The sequence below is a fragment of the Vigna umbellata genome, chromosome 8 (assembly GCF_029865625.1).
Source record: "Vigna umbellata cultivar VRB3 chromosome 8, Vumbellata_1.0, whole genome shotgun sequence".
NCBI classification, from domain to species: domain Eukaryota; kingdom Viridiplantae; phylum Streptophyta; class Magnoliopsida; order Fabales; family Fabaceae; genus Vigna; species Vigna umbellata.
In genome coordinates this window covers 5,755,318-5,778,979 of record NC_142172.1, presented here as the reverse complement: position 1 = coordinate 5,778,979, position 23,662 = coordinate 5,755,318, and the positions used below count along the sequence as shown (strand labels likewise).

The 23,662-nt window shown below is 36.4% G+C and overlaps 3 protein-coding genes across 6 annotated transcripts; all 3 read left to right on the top strand.

Annotated features, from left to right (window-relative positions):
* Positions 1-2,436: 2,436 nt before the first annotated feature.
* Positions 2,437-11,453, top strand: LOC124831875 (serine/threonine-protein kinase CTR1-like). 3 transcript variants are annotated; one of them, XM_047305968.2, is made up of 16 exons: positions 2,437-3,224; positions 4,454-4,755; positions 4,842-4,986; positions 5,130-5,233; positions 5,441-5,649; positions 6,794-7,183; positions 7,596-7,636; positions 8,364-8,432; positions 8,523-8,623; positions 8,741-8,825; positions 8,935-9,033; positions 9,754-9,822; positions 9,907-10,038; positions 10,529-10,623; positions 10,710-10,912; positions 11,227-11,453. In XM_047305968.2, exons 1-15 carry the CDS (start codon positions 2,664-2,666, stop codon positions 10,816-10,818), a joined length of 2,511 nt encoding a protein of 836 aa, XP_047161924.2. In that variant the 5' UTR covers positions 2,437-2,663; the 3' UTR covers positions 10,819-10,912; positions 11,227-11,453. The 3 variants fall into 3 exon arrangements, with proteins under 3 accessions (XP_047161924.2, XP_087952531.1, XP_087952532.1); XM_088096405.1 differs by lacking the exon at positions 11,227-11,453 and adding an exon at positions 10,162-10,262 and having other exon boundaries at positions 10,710-10,870; XM_088096406.1 differs by lacking the exons at positions 6,794-7,183; positions 7,596-7,636 and having other exon boundaries at positions 5,441-5,505; positions 5,582-5,649.
* Positions 11,454-13,087: 1,634 nt separating this feature from the next.
* LOC124831876 (heat stress transcription factor A-3-like) lies at positions 13,088-16,598 on the top strand. Its single transcript, XM_047305969.2, has 2 exons — positions 13,088-13,949; positions 15,367-16,598. The coding sequence occupies exons 1-2, from the start codon at positions 13,707-13,709 to the stop codon at positions 16,492-16,494; spliced, it is 1,371 nt and encodes a 456-aa protein (XP_047161925.1). The 5' UTR covers positions 13,088-13,706; the 3' UTR covers positions 16,495-16,598.
* A 91-nt stretch (positions 16,599-16,689) lies between these two features.
* Positions 16,690-22,684, top strand: LOC148193909 (pleiotropic drug resistance protein 1-like). Of its 2 annotated transcripts, XM_088096407.1 has the most exons (5): positions 16,690-16,827; positions 17,627-17,694; positions 20,532-21,402; positions 21,494-21,614; positions 21,708-22,684. In XM_088096407.1, exons 3-5 carry the CDS (start codon positions 21,215-21,217, stop codon positions 21,798-21,800), a joined length of 402 nt encoding a protein of 133 aa, XP_087952533.1. In that variant the 5' UTR covers positions 16,690-16,827; positions 17,627-17,694; positions 20,532-21,214; the 3' UTR covers positions 21,801-22,684. The 2 variants fall into 2 exon arrangements, with proteins under 2 accessions (XP_087952533.1, XP_087952534.1); XM_088096408.1 differs by lacking the exons at positions 16,690-16,827; positions 17,627-17,694 and having other exon boundaries at positions 20,411-21,402.
* Positions 22,685-23,662: the final 978 nt, after the last annotated feature.

Sequence of the window (23,662 nt, the reverse complement as noted above, 5' to 3'; positions counted from 1 at the left end):
TTTCTTCTTTGTCTAACTGATCACATAATGGTAACGTCTAGATAGTATAACCCACTGAAGATCGATAATGGACGTCATTTATTATCGTCTAATAAACATCATCTATCTTCTAAAGCATTAATGCATATTAGGTTGATGTTAGATTATTATTTTATTAGTTTGTTAGTTTTTTTTATCCTGTTGTATAATTATTACGAATATAACTACTTTGTAATTATTCTATTACATATATATATATATATATATATATATATATATATATATATATATATATATATTCAAATAAAACTAACTTAGAAGAGTGAGGATTAACATGTGTATTTAATGTATTGTTGATCACCCTTGTAATTCGTTTATCTTATTTAAGCATTTGCATTTTTTTTTAACATTGTGTGTGATCTTGTATGTGTTTATCAATAACATTATGTTTGATCTTACATATACTCACGAAATTTGATAGAACTATAAATATTGGTATGCTTGGAAAAGATAATCAAGGGTTCTAAGCTATTAAAGAAAGCTAATTGGATTTTACTTTAAAAAGTTAATCAAAGGGTTTTAAGCTATCAAAGAAAGCTAGTTAGATTTTAGGAAGACAAAGATTTGGAGAATGAGAGGTGATAGTTGGTGATACAATGGTATAATGGTATTTATGGGTGATGTGGTAAATATTGGTGGATGAATGACTATTTTAGGAAGAGGTAAAATAGAGTGTAAATCTAGGGATGTTTGGTGAGTAAATTGGTGGATAAGTGGTTATTGGGTGGTTTGATTCTCATATTGGAAAGAAGAATATTGACAACATTTTGAAGGATTTTTTACTTGATCTCCAAAGTAGAATGATTCACATTGATGAATTATTGGAGAGTCATACAACGATTATCTTGTGTGGCAATCACAATATCAAACTGGAATGGGAGGTTGACTAACTTTTCAAGGATAACCTCTAAAGTTTTCTTAATATCTTTGTTTGGTTTAGGAGGCACGAAAGTAGGTCAATGAAAATACAAAATTGATAAGTTATTGAAAATAAGAAAAGGGAAGAAGAAAAAGAAACTTTTTTTTCTCTCTTTTCATTTAAATATTGTTATTATATTGACAATCCATACTAAAAGATTATTTCTAGTGTGACATCTGTTCAACATTCTAACATAATTATTTTTCTAAGACAAAATAACAACTATCATATATCAAGTCAAACAAAATATTTGAGTCATTTAAATTTGATAATGCTTTGAAGGGACATAAAGTAAAGTAATCAATTATCAATCTTTCATCAAATAATTATTAAAAACTATATATTTATTAAACAAATCTTTGTTGTAATGTTTAAACAAAATTTCATTATGGTGAAAAAAAAAGGTAAATATAATTGTGAAAGAAAAACATGACATACATGTTTTCCTAAGGTCAATTTGGTTAATAAAATAAATAAAAAAATTGTTTTTGGAAGTTATTTGGTAAAAGTGAAAATGAAAATAGGTAACTTAATATGTATATGTGACAGAAAAAAGTTTACAAACAAAATAACATGAATGTATGATTTATATAATAAAATATGAAATGTACAGCAACAAAATTATTTTAATTATTTAATATATATGACTACAGTTTTCTCTATTCTTCTTCTGAACTTATGAAGAAAACTAATAATGTGAGTGACACATGTTCTTGATTTAGTCGTTGTTCCACACTTTTATAAGGAAACTAGATCGATAAAAGAAAAATATTTATATCTTTGACGATCATTTCTTTCCCCCATTTTTTCTTTACAAAGTTTACATAAAATATTGCTATATCACAAATAACGTTAGTGTTATTTTCTAACTAAATTTGTAGTTTTATTTTAATTTTATATTTTATTAGATGGAAGTGAACTCTAAATGTGATTAGAGATCAAAATCGATAATATTTAAGCCATATATGTAGTTTTTCTTTTTCTTTTCTTTGAATTGATATCAAGAATAAAATGCGAAATGCTTTTTTTAAGTTATTTTTATTTGGGTAAATAATGTATGTACTATTAATATAATATTTGACCAAACACACATTAATTTAAAGAAAACATATTTGTAACTTTTGACAAGTTCACTTACTGAGAAAATTTTATCAAAGTTACTTTATAAATTAGTAAAATTAATTTATAAGTTTCTGAAATATTTGATCAACTACATTATTTATAAATGCTTAAGAAAAATCTATCCAAACAAAATTTTAATATCAGTATTAATTATTAATTTTGTTGATGAATATTTATAAGTTATATTGAAATGATTTGTCAAATACACTCATATATATATATATATATATATATATATATGTTTAGGAAAAGATTATCCGACAAAATTTGAATAACTATTTATTAATTAATAATTTTGTGAATGAATAGTTAAAAAGGAAGTTTAAGGATTGTAATTACGACAGCGCCACCGATTAAAGAAAAGGTGGCCTCGTTGATTTCTCTCCGACAGTAGAATTCGAAAAGAGAGAGAGAGAGGACTAATTCAACCATTTTCAGTGATTCACGGTCGCACCTGCTTGTAGTTATAGTGAGAGAGAGAGAGAGAGAGAGAGAGAGAGAGAGAGAGAGAGAGAGAGAATACCAGAACAGAAAACCGCGCAAAAACTAATGGCGAGTTTTAGGGTTTTGTGAACCTACTGCGATGGAAATGCCTGCTAGAAGATCCAACTACTCGCTCCTCAGCCAAATTCCTGACGACCAGTTCTCCGGCGCCTCCGCACCGTCCTCCTCCGGCGACGGAAAGACAGGCCGCGCCGGCAAGTCGGACCGCGTCTTCGACTGGGACCTCGTCTCCGATCACAGGGCGGCTCAGCAGGGGGCCAACCGGATCGGAAACCTGTACTCCTCGATCGGCCTGCAGAGGCAGTCCAGCGGGAGCAGCTACGGCGAGAGTTCGCTATCCGGCGGCGGCGACTTCTATGCTCCGACGCTGTCCACGGCGGCGGCCAGTGACGCTGACGCCTTTGGCTACCTCCACGACGATAGGAGCAAGTTTTCTGAGGCCCCGGCGAGGATCGCGGGCTCCTCCGGGAAGAGCTGGGCGCAGCAGACGGAGGAAAGCTACCAGCTGCAGCTCGCGCTCGCGCTGCGTCTCTCGTCGGACGCCACGTGCGCGGATGATCCCAATTTCCTCGATCCGATGCCTGACGATGGGGCCTTGCGGCTCTCGTCATCGGCGGACGCGGTTTCGCATAGGTTTTGGGTACGTTGATCCTTGTGCCTCTCTGTTTTCACTTGGATTAGATTGTGGTTGGGAATTCCGGTGATGGATTTCGCGTGAGGTGTTATTGAATAGTGTAAAGGTGTGAGTGGGCATGGGTCTATTTTTGTTACTGATAAACCTTATTAACTGCATTGTAACGTAGCAAGAGGTGAAGCTGCAGTGGTTCTATTATTGATGTGATTCTTCTGCAAATTGTTGAGTTTCTATTATGTAGGTTTTGTAGTCTGCGCCAGCTGGAGTATCAATCAAATTGTAGTTGATGGTTGCAAACTTTAGAAGTTCATTCAGACTGCTGGTCCTTTTCCATGAGTGACTGGAGGAGTTGTAAAATTGTAGTTTGAATGGAAGGAAGGGAATTGCATTAGTACATAACTGTTTGAAGTTAAATGGAGTGGAAGGAAAAGTTACTTACTGAAAGTTTGAATAAAATAGTCAGTAAAAGAAATTAGTTAGATATGAGCAGGAGTAATTAAGGGGAAAGGAGGATATATCTTGTATCTGCTGTAGATGAGCTTATGCTCTTTGTTAAGGGGAAACCCTTTTAGCAAAGATGTTTCTCCTATTTTCTTTCTTTTTATTCCTTTTAATTCCTAACAAAAATCTTCTTAAGAAGTTATGTTTTCTTTGTCTCAAAGGACATAGTTGGATTTTGAATTATAGTGTTGAAGTCTAATGGGTATCAGGCTCCTCTATGTTTTTCTCTTCTACCCTTCCTCTCTGGCATCTGCCCCTTGGGGGAAACTGTTTGACAATTGCTGTGAATTTTGGGCTGGGTATCCTCTTATTGTGTGGCTATCATATTGTTCCTTCTTGAGTTATTTTTCTTGTTGTTGCACTGCATAAAAATTCAATATTGAAAAATGTAATGTTTTAAGGAGCTTCAGAATTTTAAATTATATATCGGCTCCATTGTGGTGGAGCAGAGGGTAATCGTTCATTCTCGAAAAATTGACACTAAGTAGTACTATTGTAATTTCTCAGAGATGAAGTTGAAACCTGATTCTTAGGTTATATGAATTAAGTTTAAGAAGAAAAATTTCTCTCCACTCTTTATTCTACTTTTGTTTTCCTTTAAAAAAATTCTCTAGTTTTTCCTAGAAAGTTGAGCAAGGGAACTGGAAGTTTTTCATTTTGACAGACTTGTTGCACTTGTTGATATTTTGTAGACATTCAATTGTTGATTTTGTCTTATTATCAACATGCACCAGGTGAAGGGCTGCCTGTCATATTCTGACAAAATTCCAGATGGCTTTTACTTAATTCACGGGATGGATTCTTTTGTCTGGACTTTATGCACTGATCTGCATGAAAATGGTCGAATTCCTTCAGTTGATATGCTGAAGTCTGTGAATCCCTGCATTGTTTCTTCACTTGAAGTAGTTTTGGTAGATCAACGCAGTGACCCCAGCTTAAGAGATCTGCAAAATAGAGCTCATAACATTTCTTGTAGCAGCATAACAACATCAGATGTTGTAGATCAGCTCTCCAAGCTGGTTTGCAACCGTATGGGGTGAGCCTCCTTGACATTCATGGCTTGACCTATTTAACTTTTTTACTGGTCATGTCAGTCTAACTGTGTTTTATTGCTGTAACAAGGGGATCAGCTTCTGTTGGGGAAGATAACCTTGTTTCCATCTGGAGTGATTGCAGTAATGATCTTAAAGATTGTTTGGGATCTGTTGTTATTCCTATAGGTAGTCTATCTGTCGGCCTTTGCAGGCATCGTGCTATATTATTCAAAGTAAGGCTCCACTTTCCTTTGGAGTTAAGGCCGTGATTGTGCATGATGACTTTTTTATTTTATTTTTATTTTATCTATTTTAGTGCATGCAATTGTATTTCATTTGTTTTTTAAATGACCTGCTTTATACTCAATATTTTCAGGTACTAGCTGATGCGATCGATTTGCCATGTCGAATTGCAAAGGGCTGTAAATATTGCAAAAGGGATGATGCCTCATCTTGTCTTGTACGATTTGGGCTGGACAGGTATGTGCTCTATTGCCAATCACGTATTTTTCTGTTTATGAGTAGAGCTGCAGTGTGAAAACTAGTTTCCATGAGTTATGATGACCATGGAAAAGGACATTATTTAAATGGTTAACGTTATGTGTGCATTGTATAAATTAACATTTTAAATATGTTTCTTAAAAGCAATATTCCTTACACCTCTCATCTGACATAATTTCAATACAGGGAATATCTCGTTGATTTAATTGGAATGCCAGGACACTTATCTGAGCCTGATTCCTTGCTCAATGGTCCATCTTCCATCTCATTTTCTTCACCCTTGCGCTTTCCACGACTTAAACCAGCTGAACCTACCATTGATTTCAGGTCACTGGCCAAACAGTATTTCTCGGACTGTCTGTCTCTTGAGCTCGTCTTTGACAACAGTTCAGCAGGTTAGATTCATATTTCCTTTTATTTTATGTATTCTGTATCTGTGAATGCTTTATTGTTGTTTTCACTTCTTGAAATATCCTTATAATGGCCTATTATTGCAATTATTAATAATTTGAGATGTAGTTCTCCCCCTGATCTTTTTTGTTTTAATTTCCATTTTTTTAATGAATGATGAAATCATTTGATTTAAGCTAGGTACTCTGCAATAGGGTTGAGTGCCCAAGAAGACCAAAATTTGGAAGGTTTATGTTAATGAAAAACGGTGGCTGCTACTATACCTCTTCATCTGAGTATGAAGAGTTAGTTGCGTACGTCATAGAGCCATAGATCCCCGGTAGGGGGATGGTCATTAGGAGGAGAGAGTGAGGAGTTAGTTTTTGCAATTATTTTGGCTTTAAGTGTAGGTGAAGAATATATTGTTTCTGAGGAGTAGCATTCTGCTCTGGAGTAGATTTTTTTTTTTTACCTGTCACAGGTCCTGGCTTCAGATAATTATTAAACTATCAGCTTATGGTGTTAAATCTGCCATTTATTGTCATACTCCATTGTTAATTTTCTTAAATAGCTATACATTAGTGTGTTAAAGCTCTCTTTTGAATTCAAAGGTACCCTTTTTGCTGTTTTAACCAGTTTATGTGTCTGTAATTTTGGAAGGTTTATGTTGTAATTTTGTCATTCATGTGTTCTCTATAATTAGTTGACATAATTTTACTAAACTTGTAATTGCAAGAGTCTGCTACAAAAAGCGTCGTGATTTTTTACCTAGATTTTTGTGCTCTATTATGTTCTTTTTAAGTTGGGTTCTGTATTATAGAATTGGGGAACAGATCACGTTAATTGGTCAAGTCTGTTGACTATCATTACAAAATTCTTGTTTTATTGTGATGAACAGGGGTTAACATAATATAGTCTGTCTACAGGATGAAATTTTAGTGAATGTTTGGTAAATTTGCAATTAAGTCAACATCTGGAATAGTGCCAGAAAGCATGTTCTTTGAATGAATGTTCATGCTGCATGCTGGACCTTAGTTGTAGTTTTGCTTGCTATCCTCTAAATTTGAACTAGGTGCCAGTCTAGAATACCCTATATATATTTTTTTGTATGAGTTGTTGCCAATGGAAGTTCTCGATTCTCTATTTCAGAGCAGTTTGATGGGAAGTACAAAGACAGGAATAACCCGAGGCCAATTTCAACAGACAGCAATAGAAATTCCCACCTTCCTCTCCATCCCCAAGATTCTCATCCCAGCACACGTGAACAGTTTTCTGAAACGTATGTACCAGGTAATGCTCCCCAGAACATTGTAGACTCAACCGTGGGAAAGTATCCACCACCAGTAAAGCATAAGCGTCCTGTTGGTATGCCAACCCCCTTAGCACTTACAAATACTAATGATGACATGATTGAGGGCAAGAGGTTTGTTGAAGGAAGTCAACTAATTCCTAGTAAACCTACCCGAGAGCTTACACTTGACATGGAGGATTTGGACATCCCATGGAGTGATCTTGTTTTAAGAGAGAAAATTGGGTCAGGTATATCTCCTCCTTTATAACACAATTTTTGTTTTTAAAAGTCTTGGGGACTAAAGTAGCCATACTATTGGAGAGAAAAAAGAGAATATAACGTGATGATGATAGAAAAGAGGGAAACCAAAAAAAGGAAGCCATCTCAGTTGTGCAGTCTCCAATCCATATGCACTTTTGATCGGGGGCTTTCATAGGGCTTCCTGGCTAGATCACTAAATAAAAAAAATTCAAAATGTGACATCCAATCGCATATATCACACCAACACAGATATTTCTTCTCCCAAACCAAGTTAATAAGGTCTTCTCCTAACTAGAGGAGCACAGTGTTTAATGAATCAGTAACTTGCTTCTTCTAGTGGTGTGATTTGTGTAAATAGTGTAGGTAGTTATTAAATCGAAAGTGGCTGTTGTATTTCAGGTTCTTTTGGAACTGTACATCGAGCTGAGTGGAATGGCTCGGTAAGCCACCTCTTTATCTCTTTCAAATTGATGCTGTATAAATTGGCCAGCATGTGGTTGTTTGAATTGTTCCTGTTAAAATTTCAGGGAATGAATGAACAAGTGAATAGAGAGAGTAATTGATACACTGGCCCTTAACTAGTTTTCTTCTATTTTTTCTTAATAATCTATGCCAAAGACAGGTATAGTAAAACTATTACAAACAGAAGTCCAGCCCAATGCTACTCCTTACATAGTATTATTAAAGCTAATCCTTGTAGGCTCCGCTCAATGTACATCTAGGACAAGCCCAGCCATCAGTAACAATATACAATTTCTATTTTCTAATTGAGTTGCGCATCAAAAGACCTGGAGTTTATTTGAAAAAATGTCATCTGCCAAGAGGATTAGGTGTCTGTTGCTCATGGAACTATTTCCATCAAACATTTTATTTTCAGCAAACAAATGGAGCCTTAAATAATGTTGCCAGAGTGTTTGATATTTTGGGCTTATGTTCTTTTGTTTCAAGTTTTTTTAGCTATATCTGTGTCATCATTTGGAATGCATATGCGTTGGGGTCATGGGGGTTATATATTCTCAAGGATGTGCATTTTCTAGGATTGCTTCATTGAAGCTTGAAACAGAAATAGTGTTTCACAAACAATTTTCTTATGCTTCCCTCTTCCTTTCAACCCTTTTTATCTTTTAGTTTTTCTGTTCTTACATCCTTCAAAACAATCAATTGCAGGATGTTGCTGTGAAAATTTTGATGGAACAGGATTTTCATGCTGAGCGCTTCCAGGAGTTCCTGAGGGAGGTGCGCTTTACGTCCTAACCGTGCTTCATATATGTGCTATTAGATATTTTCTTGCTGCTCATTTGAGCTTTGTTTTCCCTTTTCTTGTAGGTTACAATAATGAAACGTTTGCGGCATCCAAACATTGTTTTGTTTATGGGAGCAGTCACTCAGCCCCCTAACTTATCAATTGTCACGGAATATTTATCAAGGTTGTACTCCTTTCCCTGTTCTTCATTCTTTTCCTTGAAAGAGTGAAGTTTTTCAAGGCTATAGGATTATAGGATATTTGGACCTTGAGATTCTAAGAGTTTTTGACGGAAGTGCAGGGGTAGCTTATATAGGCTGTTGCATAGATCTGGTGCCAAAGAGGTGTTGGATGAGAGGCGTAGGCTTAGTATGGCTTATGATGTGGTATGCATTTAGAAAATAAACTATTGTTTCTGGTTTTTATTGTTTTTTTAAATCAAAATGTCATAATCTTTGTATTCTTTGATTAACCATGTTATTTTGTCATTTGCAGGCAAAGGGGATGAATTATCTTCATAAACGAAACCCCCCCATTGTTCATAGAGATCTGAAATCTCCAAACCTTCTCGTTGACAAGAAATATACAGTGAAGGTAGGAGTGAAGTTTTCTCTAGTATACCAAATACGAATAGTCTAAGAGTTTCATATAAATCATTTTGTCACCCATGGCAGTAGAATTCCACTTCTCTTGCAGATAGCCTTGTGTTGATAGAACGCTATAATTAGTCACCTATGTTTACATCATTTTTGTTCTAGCATAGCTTGAATGTAGTAAGATGTTATATTTGCTCAGTTGGTAGGTAGGCTGGCTATCTCAGGTTTCTTCTGGGGACAAAGCAACCTTCTCCCACCTGTCCCTTAATTTGTATGTAATCCCAGTAGGAAAATGACACTTGTTCCACATAGCATGACTGACTGCTTTTTTATATTTTCTTGAGAGATGGAGCCAGACGAATAAGCTGTTGATTTGATTTTTTCTTGAAAAAGTAATTAATACTTTTTTTTGGTACATTCTAGTAAAACTTTAGTATTTTGGTTTCACCTGGATACTTTTGAACTGGTGGAACATTGAGTTTATTTCTAAACCTGCTCTATTTTGATAGAAGCTTCAGCCTTCTGCTAATTAGTTGTGCTTGTTTTGGTGCAAATTTGTGAAGTTGTTGAAAAGCCATTTAATATGATAACATGTGCGGTGTGTTGGTAACAATTTGTCTTGGGGAGCTTTATGGGCTGGCGAGTGGGAGGGATTGATCTGCTTTCTTGGACATATATTGAGGTTTCCCCCCTCTAAATGATATTGCCTACTTTGTAGGTTTGTGATTTTGGGCTTTCCCGTCTGAAAGCCAATACATTTCTCTCATCCAAGTCTGCTGCTGGGACCGTAAGTTCTCATTGGCTTCTGATATTTTTGTTTTGTACTTATGTTCGAGAGGTACATTTAATTTTTCTCCTTTTCCTCCCATAGCCTGAGTGGATGGCTCCAGAGGTTCTTCGCGATGAGCCATCAAATGAGAAGTCAGATATTTACAGCTTTGGTGTAATCTTATGGGAGCTTGCAACATTGCAACAGCCATGGGTTAATTTAAATCCAGCACAGGTTTGTTTTATAACTGTTATGCATGAAATATCTGCATGTTTATGCTACTTCTGCTGTAATTATATTGTTTCAGAGCATTTATGAGACTTGTGCTGTGAAATGAATGACCGTATTAACATGTAGTATGAAATTGGAGTAGCATGTAGCGGGGAATACAAATCTAAAAATTATGGCAAGAAATATATACCGGTTGGAGCATGTATTGGACAACTCAGCAATGATGGGTATACTGTTAATGTTAATGTTGTGGCTGAAAGGATGGAGTTTTTGTTTTTCCTTTTTTTTTTACTTGAGTATTACTCCATTTCATGGTGGTCATTCATTTATTATATCATACTTGCTTTGGTTGCATTTGCATACACAGGTATCAGTGTAAAAGGACACTCCAGGTTTAAGGAGTGGTCTGGGCGAAGGGTTCACAAACTATTATGTTTCTACTACATATTCATTTATTTTACTTCAGCGTTGACGAATTCATATTGGCCTGTAGGTTGTGGCAGCTGTTGGTTTTAAGGGAAAAAGGCTTGAGATCCCACGTGATGTGAATCCCCAAGTAGCTGCCCTAATCGAGGCTTGCTGGGCCAAGTGAGTTCAGATGCATTTTTGCCTTTATACATTTCAATTAAATATTCCATCGAAAATGTTTTATTGATATACATTGTTTACTACAGCGAGCCTTGGAAACGACCTTCTTTTGCGAGTATTATGGATTCTTTAAGGCCATTGCTGAAACCCCCTACACCTCAACCTGGTCGTCCGAACATGTCATTACTCAGCTGAATGGTTGGAACACCAAGTTGCTTTTCATGCACATATGACAGGATTTTATCGATCTTGATGTCTAACAAGATTACACTATTTTTAGTTGTCCTAGGTACGTCCCGAATTCCATAAAGGTCTTCTTGCCAACACTAAATCTAGATGGGACCTAGTATTTCTCAATGTTAGCTAGGGCTTTGGGTAAGGGGAATGACCATCGATTTTCTAGTGGAAATATTGATTTTCTCGTTATTATAATTGGAGTTTGGACGTACACAACTTTCTGGTAAGAGAATTAATCATGCCAACCCTAGCTACAACTCAGATAAAAAAATATAGTTAGAGTTTATCTTTATTTATTGTATCCTTCTTGATCGTGTGACTTACCTCGTGGTCAAACTAATGCTTGTTCGTGTCTTTTGGTTGCAGAGTCAATTGTATATTTCTTTAATTCAGGTTTAAGAATACTGATTTCCGACCCAGAGCAAGGATACTCCATCTTTATTGTTCCGACAAAATTGTTTGATTAGGTGATCTTGTAATTTTACTGAGAAATATTTTATTTTTCTCCTTCCATAGTTTTGTATGTAAAAAAAAATTCCCATTGTAATTACATTCAGTTAAATGATAAGCAGCTTTCCCAGCGGTGTTCTACATTTTTTCTTCCTGAACCAATGAATAGACTCTTCTTGAATCAATTCCGTGGTAGGAGTCCTTTCAAACCAAATGGTCCCCCCTTCAAGGTATTATTTTTCTTGGTATTAATGTCTTTCTGCCCCTCGTGCTGGAATGGCACCGGTTATCATACCGAGTCCCACACGACTCAATTGTACCCACGCCACATTTTTCTTTGGTTATAATTGCAACTCATTCTAGAATTTTGAAAACAAAATCCGTTTTTGAGAAAGTCGTATTGCTCTAAATTTAAGCCTAGAACAAAATACGTCTTAATGTACCACTAGAGCTTTATTAAATTATCTACAGTTTAAGTGGATAATAATAAATGTATTTTTATAATATAATTTTACTAAAATTGTCGTTTTCTCAAGTAGTGATTGAATAATTAACAGATATAATATTCAAAATTCATTAAGATTGAGGAAGGTTATGTAAGGGCAAGTGAGGATAGAAGTAATCATAGTACATTGTAAATTCAGAATACAAGTTATATGTCTTGGGACAAATTGTAAATGTTAAAATTTGAGATGAAAGAAGTATACATTATATATTTTCGACCTAAGAGATGTTCGAGTAAGAAATATAAACTTCTAAGTTAACATTCATGTATATATATATAAAAGTTAATCAGTAAATATAGATTTTTATTTTCAATCTGTATACAGATTAATTTGATTTATATAGAAAAAGTATTCATGGAGAAGTTTAAAGATTGTAAAAGAATAATAGTACCATTGAGAATTTGATGATAACGAGTGAGGTATGGATAATGCTTCTTTATTACTTTGTAAAAAAAATGGAAAATGACACTTGAACAACCATTTTTGACAACATTTAGACACGCGCACACGTGTCAAAATCTGAGTGGTCCAGTTGGAAAAATTAAATGAAAATGGACCACTCAGATTTTGACACGTGTGCGCGTGTCTAAATGTTGTCAAAAATGGTTGTTCAAGTATCATTTTCCAAAAAAAATATATCCGTTATCTATTTGTTTCGGAGATATATTTAAAAAATATCTGTCAGTATTTTAAAATATATAAATACTTACAAATATTTAAAAAATATTTTTATAAATTTTAAAATAAAATTTTAATGAAATTATAAAATAATATATAAAATATAATATAAATTAAATTAAATATAAATTAAAATTTAATTTTAATTAAATTTAATTTAATAAATTATAAACTAATTTTAATTTTAATCAAGTTTAATTTCATAAAATATAAATTAAATTTTAATTTTTAATTTTTTGCATGAAATAAACATATGCCGATAAATAATATAATATTTATAAATAGATATTAAAATATTCACTCTCTAACCTACAAATAATAGATATTTATAAATATCAATTATTTATAATGAATTTTATCTACAAACTTGTAAATAATAAATATTTACAAATATCAATTACCAATCCCGAATTTTATCAACAAATATTAGTACAAATATTTTTGCTGCTGGTTTTTCATATCAGACTGCAGTTACATAGGCATAAAAACCAAACGATTTTCAATATAGTTCATTGGCTTTTAATTATCAATTTAAGCAAAGAAATTGTATTTTTTCAGACGTTAATGGGGAGAGAATGAAGCCAAGAGGATCCATGGTAGCAAAATCCCTCTGCAAATTTTATTTAACCCCACAGACACAACTTGTGATGATGAAAGAACAACAAAAAACCGTCGCTACTGCGTACTTGTTATTCTGTGACAACAATCATGAATAAACTGCAATAAAATAAAAGAAAAGCCGGGGGACCCAGGAAAAATCCGCAGAAAAGACAAGAATAGGAAAAAGCAAGTTTACAAGTGTGGTATTGGGTGGTAGAGTTGTCTTGGGCACTAAGTATCTGACTTGACCAGTCGCTGTCAGTGACCACAAAATCCAACCCAAGAAACAGCTAAACAATAGTGCGTGTGACAAAAATATCTACCCAACAACGCGGTCCCAACACACAAACACTGTTCCCCAAGAATCAACCATCCTCAGTTGTAATTGTAACTAACCAACGTAACTGCCACGAAACAACCCAACCTCAACCTCAACCTCAAATATTAATCAAAGTCGGCACTCTCACAGTCACACTTTCACTGTGCAATGGCCCTCCTTTGCCACCGCCATTCCTCCACCCTCCACCGCCCTCGCACCCCTTTAATAGCCCCTTTCTTACCCTCCAAACTCCACTCTAAACCTCTCTTATTATTCCTTAATTGCTCTTCACAATGAACCCCACCGATGACAACTCTCCCAAGCCCTTAGAGGTTCTGCAGATGAACCCGGTTCCGCCGTTTCTGTCCAAGACCTTCGACCTCGTCGATGACCCCACTCTCGACCCCATCATCTCCTGGGCCTCCTCCGGCTTTAGCTTCGTCGTCTGGGACCCTCTGGAGTTCGCCAGAGTCGTCTTGCCGCGACATTTCAAGCACAACAACTTCTCCAGTTTCGTTCGCCAGCTTAATACTTATGTGGGTATCTTCGCTCTGCTTTCGTTCCGCTACACATGGCTGCTTCCCTTTTATCTCTTTGTAACTCTTCTTTTGCTTTTGGCTTGTGGGTCCTTATGTAAGTTACTTTGTGCTGTTTTCTTTGGGTGTTTTTTGTAATTTGGATTAGATTGACTTCTTGTATGTACTTTGATTTGACAAGTTGATGTATCCACTGGGGTGTGAGAATGTAAATAAAGTTGAAATTTTGACGTATTCTTTTTATGGTGTGTTGTGTTTCTTAAATATTTAGTATGGTTTCTTTGCTTGCTTGCATGGATTTTCTGAATGCGTGCGTGTTTGTAATGGATGAGTGTGTAGTGTATTTGTGCGGATAAAGAGAGTGAACCTTAGTTTTTCGTAAGGCCTGGTTTTGTTTTGTTCCAGCCCCTGATGGCATTAGAAAGTGTTTTTATAGTGAAGAGCGTTTCTGTTTTTTGTAAATTTTTCTCCTGAGTGCTTCAATAGATAGTACTTGGAACAAAACAAAAAAGATGGGGAACATCGGTTCCTATTGTTTGCATTTTGGTTTGTAAAACCTCTCCTTGTTTTAGAACAATTTTTAACTTCAAAGATTTTGGATGAGAAATTGATTTCTTGGTCGTGTCAAATTGATTTGGAAAAGAGTTTTTAAAACAGAAAGTGAAAAGAATCAAACTATCCCTAGGTTATTTGCTTCTGTTTTCTCCTTTGTTAAAGGCAGAGTTAAGATTGTAGGGCACTTCAAATCTAACTGACTGGTAGAGGAACAAAGCGAGAAAAAGGAAACGAATGTAGTTATAATAGGTAATGTGATGTGATAGAAAGAGAGATGGAGATAATGACAGATAGATGTTAATGAGGTATATGAAACAACGGAGTGTTGACATATCATGACTCTAAAATTTTAGTCTACAGAATCTGCCCATTGTAATAGCTGCTATCTTGAGATGTATTGTTGCGAGTCTTGTGTGTTATTTTGAGTTTGCTTATTGCTGTTACTAATGGAATTGAGTAATATGAGTATGGTTTGGATTTTTACTCATTGAATTGTAGTTAGGATTGAGACTTGAGAGATTACCACTACTACTACTACTGGAAGTGACAACAGGAGAAATATTCTCCCTCCTCTAGAAGGGATTTCATCTTCCACAGGTAGTTCTCAAGGTTCTTTGGGGCATGTGTCATTTTGACTTTTTCCTTATCTCTGTGCAAAGCTTGCTCTGAATTTATAGAATACATACTCCAATATAGCTTCCTCTCTCTATCAGCTCATAGTGCTTAAGTTTTGGTGTACCTAAACCATATGTATATCTTGTTTTCCCTTGCTAATATTTATTCCATTTCCCCCCTCATTATTGTCTTGGGGTCTTCTGCTTCTGCTCCATACATTCTCAGGTAACTTGGTGTTTGTCTCCAGGGATTCCGGAAGATTGACACGGACAAGTGGGAGTTTTTCAATGAAGCATTCCAGCGATCGAAGAAGCACTTGCTGAAGAACATACAAAGACGTAGATCACCACAATCCCAGCAGGTTGGTAGCTATATTGGAATTGGATCTTCTACCACTGAGGCAGGGAGGTCTGAGGTTGAGGTTGAGGTTGAGATAGAAAAGCTTAGGAAAGAAAGGACTATCTTGATGGAAGAAGTGGTTGATTTGCAGCAAGAGCAACGAAGAACTGCTAACCGTGCAGGAGAAGTGAATCAAAGACTGCAATCTGCAGAACAAAGGCAGAAAAAAATGGTTTCTTTCCTGGCCAAGTTGATCCAAAACCCAGCCTTTTTAGCCCGCCTAAGGCAAAAGAAAGAACAAAGAGAAATAGATTCTCCAAGAGTGGTAAGGAAGTTTGTCAAGCAGCACCAACATGAAACTGGAACAGCAGAAGCTCTCCAAGAAGGACAGATAGTGAGGTACCAACCTGATTGGACAAATATAGACATGTCTTCTGAATCTCCAAAACTAAGTCCAGTTTCCATTGAGCAGTCTCCTCACTACCTTTCACAGGGTTTGGCGGGAGAAATGAGTGGAGGTGCACAAGATCTCACTGTTCAAATTCAGAATATTGTAACAGATGATTTGGCTGCAGTGCACAGGATCACATCACCTCAAGAAAAGATGATTGGAGAAGGATCATCTGAAGACCTCCTTGTCAAAGGGAAGAGTGTTATGAGCCCTAGTCTAGAACTTCCTCCAGATTATTTTACTTCCTTCCCAGAGGTTTTGACCCAGGAGAAAGGCTTTCAAGATTTTTCTGCTCTTGGAGCTGAAGACATTATCAAGCTTGAAGATATATGGGATACTGGCCTCAATCTTAGTGGTGTTGGTGCTGGTTCAAGTTGTGGGAATGAGCTGTGGGGAAATCCTATGAATTATGAACATGTTCCAGAGTTTGGAGTAACAAGTGGCATGTCTGAGTCAGACATGTGGGATATTGGCTCTGGAAGTTTGGGAATTGATAAGTGGGCAGGTGATGAACCTTCTGTTGGTGAACTAGATGGTCAATCTGGTCAGCCAAAAGAAGATAGGCCTCAGAATCTTGATCCATAGGGCTTCATATGCACCTGCACTTGCTATGTAAATGGTTCCTAGGGGTCCTATTTTTGAGTCATTTGATTTATGAACTGAATTCATTATCCTGCTTTTATTCTTTATTTGCTTTCAATTCTTTATTCTTTTCACATTATTTCTCTAATTGTCCATAATTTTCTATGTAAATTCTCATTGTGTAATCATTGACAACTTCCATATTCAAGTAAAATATACTTTTTGTTTTCACCTGATGAATGATTCAAGCAAATACCATAGAAGGCAAGTTCATCAGAACCTGTTTCGGGACATGCTTTTCTCTGCAATGCCCTGCTCTTGCAGATGTGTGGTAAGGTGTGCTGTTTAAATGGATTGGTTAGTTTCCTGTTTTCTATCCCTTTAAGCAAACATTCACTGATTATTCATTTTATGCTTCTTCTCAATTTTTTATTTTACTTTTTATTTACTCTATTATTACAAATATTCTGCGTAAGATTAGTTTTTACATTTGTTAAGTTTTTTTTATTACATTAGTATTTTATTTTTATCCCGCATGTTAAATAGTTAATTTTATATGATTAAAAATTTTAATATATAAATTATACCCTGTACTTAAACCAGTGCATTTACATAATGACATTTATTTTATATAACTGAAATGTACTGTTATATATTTTAAATAATTTTGCCATATAATTGCTTTTATATATTTACGTTAAATAATTTATATTATGATAGAATTTTACCTATTTATTTTTATCAATTTGATAGTTTCTTCTATCAAATATTAAAATTGAAGTTTAAAATAAAGATGTAAAAAGATACGTCACAAGCAACGAAAGTAAATAATTATATCAGACGTGACAACTCTTGATTTTTTAAAAGCGCCCTTATTATTGGAGAAACTTATTATAATTTTTTTATATAGGGAGGAATAGTTGGTTTTATATCAGACATCACAAGAGCAGTTGGGTTTTATGTCGAGGGAGACAGACTCGTAAAACTAAAGACATCATGACTTTAGAAGAGACTTTTTAAAATCTGAGTTCATTAGTCAACTTTCTCTTTTCTCTCTAAAACTTTTATTTTCCCTAATCTTGCTCTGTCTTCTCTCTACCATTTCCTCACATTCAGCCGTTGCATTGTGGATTAGGTGGTGCTCAGGTGACCTCGGTGTTGAGACCTTCGCAACCATCCAAATAGATTTTCATTCTTCAGCGGGTAAGTAGCTCTTCACTGTTCTCCGCTGTTTGGGACTTAGGGCAAGTTGCATGTGTCTAGTGTACCCTTCTTTACGTTTTTCCTCTATTCGTTCTAGCTCTAAGAGTTGTTTCTATCGCCACTTGGGTGATTTGTAGAGTGGGGTTATGCCCTTGCTGTGTGAGGTGCGGTAGAGAATGGTACTGTAAGCTGTGTTGTGGAGTTTTCCAAGTAAGGGGAGCTGAATATTGTTTTCAATTTGCTTGCAATATTTGTATGTATGTTAAATTCCTTAATGGGTGTGCTGTTTGGTTTGCTTGTTTAAGCTCTAAAGTAAGTGAAATTACGGTGTTTTAGGTCACTTTGAGAGGAAGTGAGGTAGTGATTTTGGGCATTTGAGGTCTAAAGCTCAACTGGGCTGTTGGAACAGTCTTAGCAAGTGGATTGTGACTTGTTTGAGTCACTAAATTGATCAAAATAGGTGCAAAGCAGTAGGATTGGGTTTTGGATCCCTAAGTTGGGAAAATTGGTGTTTTAGAGTTGGAATTGAGTCTTAATCACTTTAGAATGGTAGTAGGAATGTTCAGAATCATTTAGATGAGTTTAATTAAGTATAAAACAAGAATTAAGGGTGTTAGAAGTTAGTAAAAATGGTTAGGAATGGTTATGTTAGGTGTTGTTCATAATTCTACAGAAATTCTGCAGAATTATGCAGTTTCGCCGAGAGCGAACTGATAACCGTTCGGCCATGCGCTGTTGAGCGTTCGGTCTTAGAGTTCGGTCGTAGAAGCGTTTAGTCTTAGTGGGTGGTCTTAAATAGCGTTCGGTCTTAGTGCTTGGTCTTAAGTAGAGCTCGGCCTTAGTGCTCGGGCTTAAATAGCGTTCGGTCTTAGTGCTTGGTCTTAAGTAGAGTTCGACCTTAGTGCTCGGTCTTAAGTAGCATTCGATCTTAGTGCTTGGTCTTAAGTAGAGTTCGGCCTTAGTGCTTGGTCTTAAGTAGCGTTTGATCTTAGTGCTCGGTCTTAGGTAGTGTTCAGTCTTGATAGTGCTCGATCTCAAGTAGCGTTTGGTATCTTAGGTAGCATTCGGTCTTAGGTAGCGTTCAGCCTTGATAGTGCTAGGTCTCAGGTAGCGTTCAGTATCTTAGGTAGCGTTCGGTCTTAGCTAGCGTTCAATCTTGATAGTGCTCGGTCTCAGGTAGCGTTTGGTATCTTAGGTAGCGTTCAGTCTTGATAGTGCTCGGTCTCAGGTAGCATTCGGTCTCTTAGGTAGCGTTCGGTCTTAGGTAGCATTCGGTCTTGATAGTGCTCGGTCTCAGGTAGCGTTCGGTCTCTTAGGTAGCATTCGGTCTCTATGGTAGCATTTGGTCTTGATAGTGCTCGGTCTTGGGTAGCGTTCGGTCTCTCAAATAGTGTTCGGTCGTAGTAGCGTTCGGTCTTAGTGGGTGGTCTTAAGTAGCGTTCGGTCTTAGTGGGTGGTCTTGGTAGCGTTCGGTCTTAGTGAATGGTCTTAAATAGTGTCCGACCACTTCTTCAGTCTTACCTTTTATGGACCATTCGGTCCAGTCCTTTGGGAAGTGAAATACCAGTTCGGTCTCCACCATTCACAGGGTGTTCGGTCTTGCTCATTATGTGTTGATGTTTTTTGTTCGGCCTGTATTCCTATTTATTCCAGTATGCTATTTTACTTAATTGTTCTAGTTGCTTTAAGGGCTTATGTGTGCATTATCATGTTGGTGTTAAGGTGAAAAGTATCAGTATTGGACGTAATTCCATGATCCTCAAGGGGGATACATGGTGGTGCCCTCAGTGTTTAGAATGATTTGCATGGTAGCTCAGTCTTGGGGGTTATCTTGAAACTACAATGGTCAATCATTCTCAAGTAGAGAGGATTGAATCATGTCGTGAGTAGTAGCAAGAGGTCCTAGTCTTGGGTGCTTCTAGTATGGCCCAATGTGAGTGATAACGGACTAACCTTGTGAGTGTGGTAGGGTGAAACCCATTGGCAATGGCTTTGCAAAGCAGTAGAGGCCACCACGAGTGCATGACCCGCCATAGCTCGACAATCATTCTATGTCCGGATGAGTCAAGTGTAAAGTGTAACAAGTGGTGTTGTATGGTTCATTGACTTTGAATTAAACTTGCATGTTGTATGTGATTGTTATAACATGATTTTCGTATATCTAGCTCACCCTTGCTTGTGTGTTTGTGTTCGCTTGGGTATGCTTTCTTTTGCAATGATCATCCACTTGGATGTGAGCAGAGATGATAAGGTGCCTCTAGAGCAGGCTTTGGAGGAAGATGATGCTGCTGCTTAGTTTCCTTAGGATTCTATCACTTATTTCTTATCTTTTGAAATACTCTAGTATGCTTAAGTTCTAAATTCTGACTCCTTATCGGATGACTGTAATCTTAACAAACTTTATTTACAGTTTACTCTAACTGTTCTCTTTTATTTAAATGTGGACTTACTATGTTATATGCTTCTATATGATCTGGTATGTTGCATAATTTGATATTATATGTTAAAATAAAATAAATGAAATTAAAAATACAATAGAAAAAAATCAATAATATTTAAAAAATGTCATACGAATTAATGAGTGAAAATAATATTTAAAATAAATTGCAAATCCTCAATTTTCTGGTTCTTTTATTATTGCTATGTTATCTTAGTATTCACGTTTTCGAGGATATACAATTTTAATTTTTTATATTTATTTTTTATTTGGATGAATTGAATCATGATATGATATTAAGAGTTAAATATATTTTTATTTTCTAAAGTTAAGCGAATTTGTTTTTAGCGGTAGATTTTAGTCCTCAGAAACCTTAATTTTTTTTCTTTCAAAAATTTAGATCGTTAAAAACACAGCAAATGTGGCACGTTGGAAGAGTCTTGCAAGCGAGATGGCGAAATTGTAGAAATTCTCCGGCTTGAGATTCGCGTCGGAAGTTATCTCCGATAGGTACCATCGATGAGTTTTCCAACGAGCATCAGCGCCGGCGACCTCACTGCTGCGGGGTCTTCGTTCGATGCGGCGTTTCTTGCCTCTAAGCTTTCCAGAAAATAACTCAAAATCCTCTCCACACACACGACGTCGTAAAGCGTTTCGTTCAGGTAGGAGTAACTCGGCACGAGAAGGTCGTCGAGCGTGGCTTCTTCGAGCAGCAGTCCTATCTTCTTTTCCAACGCGTCTCTCAGAAATGTCCTCCTCTTCTTTAGGGTAGAGAGATTGGAACTTTCCTTTCAGACTTGGAAATTTTCCAGTGTGTCATGTCTGTCAGCTAATAACTTTTTATTATCATTATTATTAATTAAAAAAAATTATTATAATTTTTTTCCTTTTATTTGAAGAATATATATTTTTTAATTGTACAATATAATTTTTGTTTTTCCGCAGCTATAATTGTATATTGTTAATTTATTGCATTAATTTATTTTTACAAACTCAAGACAATGTTTTCTTACAAATTTTCTTTCTTTCTTTCTATATGGTTTTTCTTACATTAAACAAAAACAAAAGCAAAAACCGAAGCCTATGATTCTATATTTACGTTTGACTCTTCTAAGGAAAGGGTTGTTGACAACATCTCATGGAGCTGCAAACGAAATCGATGTCACTGATCTTGGTTTCCAACAGAAAGAAAAGCTTCTTGAGAGGTTGGTCAAAGCAGCCGAAGAGGACAACGAGAGGTTCTTGTTGAAGTTCAGGGAGCGTCTTGACAGGTATATTATATTACCTCTTCTTCACTATACTGGTAGGATTTTTGTTGAGTCTCATGTTTTTCACCTCTCGCTTGGTTTGTTATTGTTATAGAGTTGGGCTTGATCTTCCAACCATTGAAGTTCCATACGAGCACTTGAATATTGACGCAGAGGCTTTTGCGGGAAGTAGAGCCCTGTCTTCTTTCATCAACTCTGTTACCAATGTCATAGAGGTAGGGAAGGGCTGAATCTACTGTATATGAGCTTGGTTTCTTTGTTTTCTTTTGTTTTTTCAATTAGTCTCATCATGGTATTTGGTCTTGCAGGGATTTTTAACTTGCTACATATTGTCCCAAGCAAAAAGAAACACGTTACCATTCTTAAAGATGTCAGCGGGATTATTAAACCTTCCAGGATGACACTGCTTTTGGGTCCTCCCAGTTCAGGAAAGACCACACTCCTCTTGGCTTTGTCTGGAAAGCTTGATGAAAGTCTTAAGGATAAACCACTTCTTAAGACCACACTCCTCTTGCTAACACTTTTCACCAAAACAAGCTCTTTTTAATCTGTTTTTCAGTAAAATAGGAAAGCCAAAACAAAATATATATATTCTATCTTTGGATTGTATTTGATTATATCGGAAGCGCTCAGAAGATTCGAAACCAGCGTCTCCAGAAGCTCCTTCTCAGCGACAGATCTTCAAACTAAGAATCGCCGTGACCGGCGCCGGCCTTTCTTCTTCCTGCACCATCAATTCCATTCCAGAGGACCTGTTTGGAAGCAGTAGTGGCGTCACTCACCGACCATCCGAACAATGCAGGATCCGCGGACGAAGTTCTGGAAACCACCTAATCAACGCACTTCTGCGTGATTCCGATCGTTTCCGACATAGGCATCAAAGAGTCACAAGATTTTAGGGTTTTGACGGAGTCCTTGAGGTTCTTAAGCACGTGTTACGAGAGGAAACTCTCGGTCTTGGAAACGAGGTTGTATTTGGAGTAATCTTCTGTCATTTCGAGAAACTCCCCGACACACCGGAAGGTGACCACATTGGACGGGGGAGAGGTCAATCTTAATTTGGCGGCCATCGAAGGCCTCAGAGCCGCCGGAGAAGCGCGTGATCGTTCACTTTCTACCAACGTGCAAGAGTTAGGAAAAGCTCTAAAAACAGGTGGCCAAACCACAGCCATCAGCTGGTTTGTAAGGTGTTAGTCTTTTAGGAAAAAAAATTATGATTTTTTTTAAGAAAAAGGACTAAAATGTATAAGAGACTAAAAATATATTTAACTTTAATATTAACACATTTATCGAAACTGCAATATAAACAAGCAAAATTAAATATTTCACTAAATTATGATTTTTTTGAAATTTGAAAACTAAAGTCATGGAAAAAATAGAACTAAAATAATCGAATAGAAATGGTTTCGGTAGGGATTAGTTCAAGACCGAGACTTACCTTTCTGACGTGTTTTCCTTACTTCCGAACGTTTGGATCGTCTGACCTGTTAGTCTTGATTGTCAGAACCGCTCGCTTTCAGTCTGGATCACTCGCTTGTCGACTGCTCTTTTCGATCATCATCGGTTCCAATCGATTGCACTCTTGACAGGAGGGGGAGATACCTGCAAAAGGCACTTCGACGCTCAAGTTAGGCATGTGATTTAAAGAGTTTTTGCTCACTATTGAATATTCAGTGAACTGTTATCACTATTGAGTAATTGGACGTAGTGGAGTGTGGGTAAAACGTAAGTAGAATATAAGTGGAACGTACCTGGCTTTTGGCTCTGTCATTGTATTTATAAATGTTTCATAGACTAAATAATAACAAACTTACATGGAGATTCAGTTTGTTATTTATCAACGGCTTTATCAATATCTCCAATCAGATATCTTTGGTTATTTTAACCGTCTGTTGGACTTTTAGCCCAATAATGATTTAAACAGTAATAACTTAAACGTCGTCCTAATTATGGCCCAACATTGATGTAGTGGATGGACTGAACGATACTTAGTGTTAACCGTTCGGTGTTGAGTGTATACCATACATATGCGCCCCAAGTCTGAGTTAACCACAATTAACTATAGGACTTATGATAAGGTATTTGGGGAGGTTGTGTTCGGTGCTCCTTAAGCTTTCATTTCTCACTGTATCGGGAAGCAGACTCTAGGAGTTTACTTAGAACATTATGTAGGTCATTGAATCTTGGGTGAGAGTTCACAGAGAATGTTCCTCACTGAATAGTTTGCTCAAAGTTGGCGAAGTGGTTCGTCCTGCACACTAAA

What these genes read in the sequence shown, in the direction of transcription:
- LOC124831875 (XM_047305968.2), top strand. Translation starts at nt 2,664, where the DNA reads ATGGAAATGCCTGCTAGAAGATCCAACTACTCGCTCCTCAGCCAAATT. An exon ending in AAGAGAGAAAATTGGGTCAG is followed by an intron (nt 7,184 to 7,595) that starts GTATATCTCCTC and finishes GTTGTATTTCAG; the next exon opens with GTTCTTTTGGAACTGTACAT. An exon ending in GTCACGGAATATTTATCAAG is followed by an intron (nt 8,624 to 8,740) that starts GTTGTACTCCTT and finishes ACGGAAGTGCAG; the next exon opens with GGGTAGCTTATATAGGCTGT.
- LOC124831876 (XM_047305969.2), top strand. Translation starts at nt 13,707, where the DNA reads ATGAACCCCACCGATGACAACTCTCCCAAGCCCTTAGAGGTTCTGCAG. An exon ending in TTCGCCAGCTTAATACTTAT is followed by an intron (nt 13,950 to 15,366) that starts GTGGGTATCTTC and finishes GTTTGTCTCCAG; the next exon opens with GGATTCCGGAAGATTGACAC.
- LOC148193909 (XM_088096407.1), top strand. Translation starts at nt 21,215, where the DNA reads ATGATTCTATATTTACGTTTGACTCTTCTAAGGAAAGGGTTGTTGACA. An exon ending in TTCAGGGAGCGTCTTGACAG is followed by an intron (nt 21,403 to 21,493) that starts GTATATTATATT and finishes TTATTGTTATAG; the next exon opens with AGTTGGGCTTGATCTTCCAA. An exon ending in CTGTTACCAATGTCATAGAG is followed by an intron (nt 21,615 to 21,707) that starts GTAGGGAAGGGC and finishes TTGGTCTTGCAG; the next exon opens with GGATTTTTAACTTGCTACAT.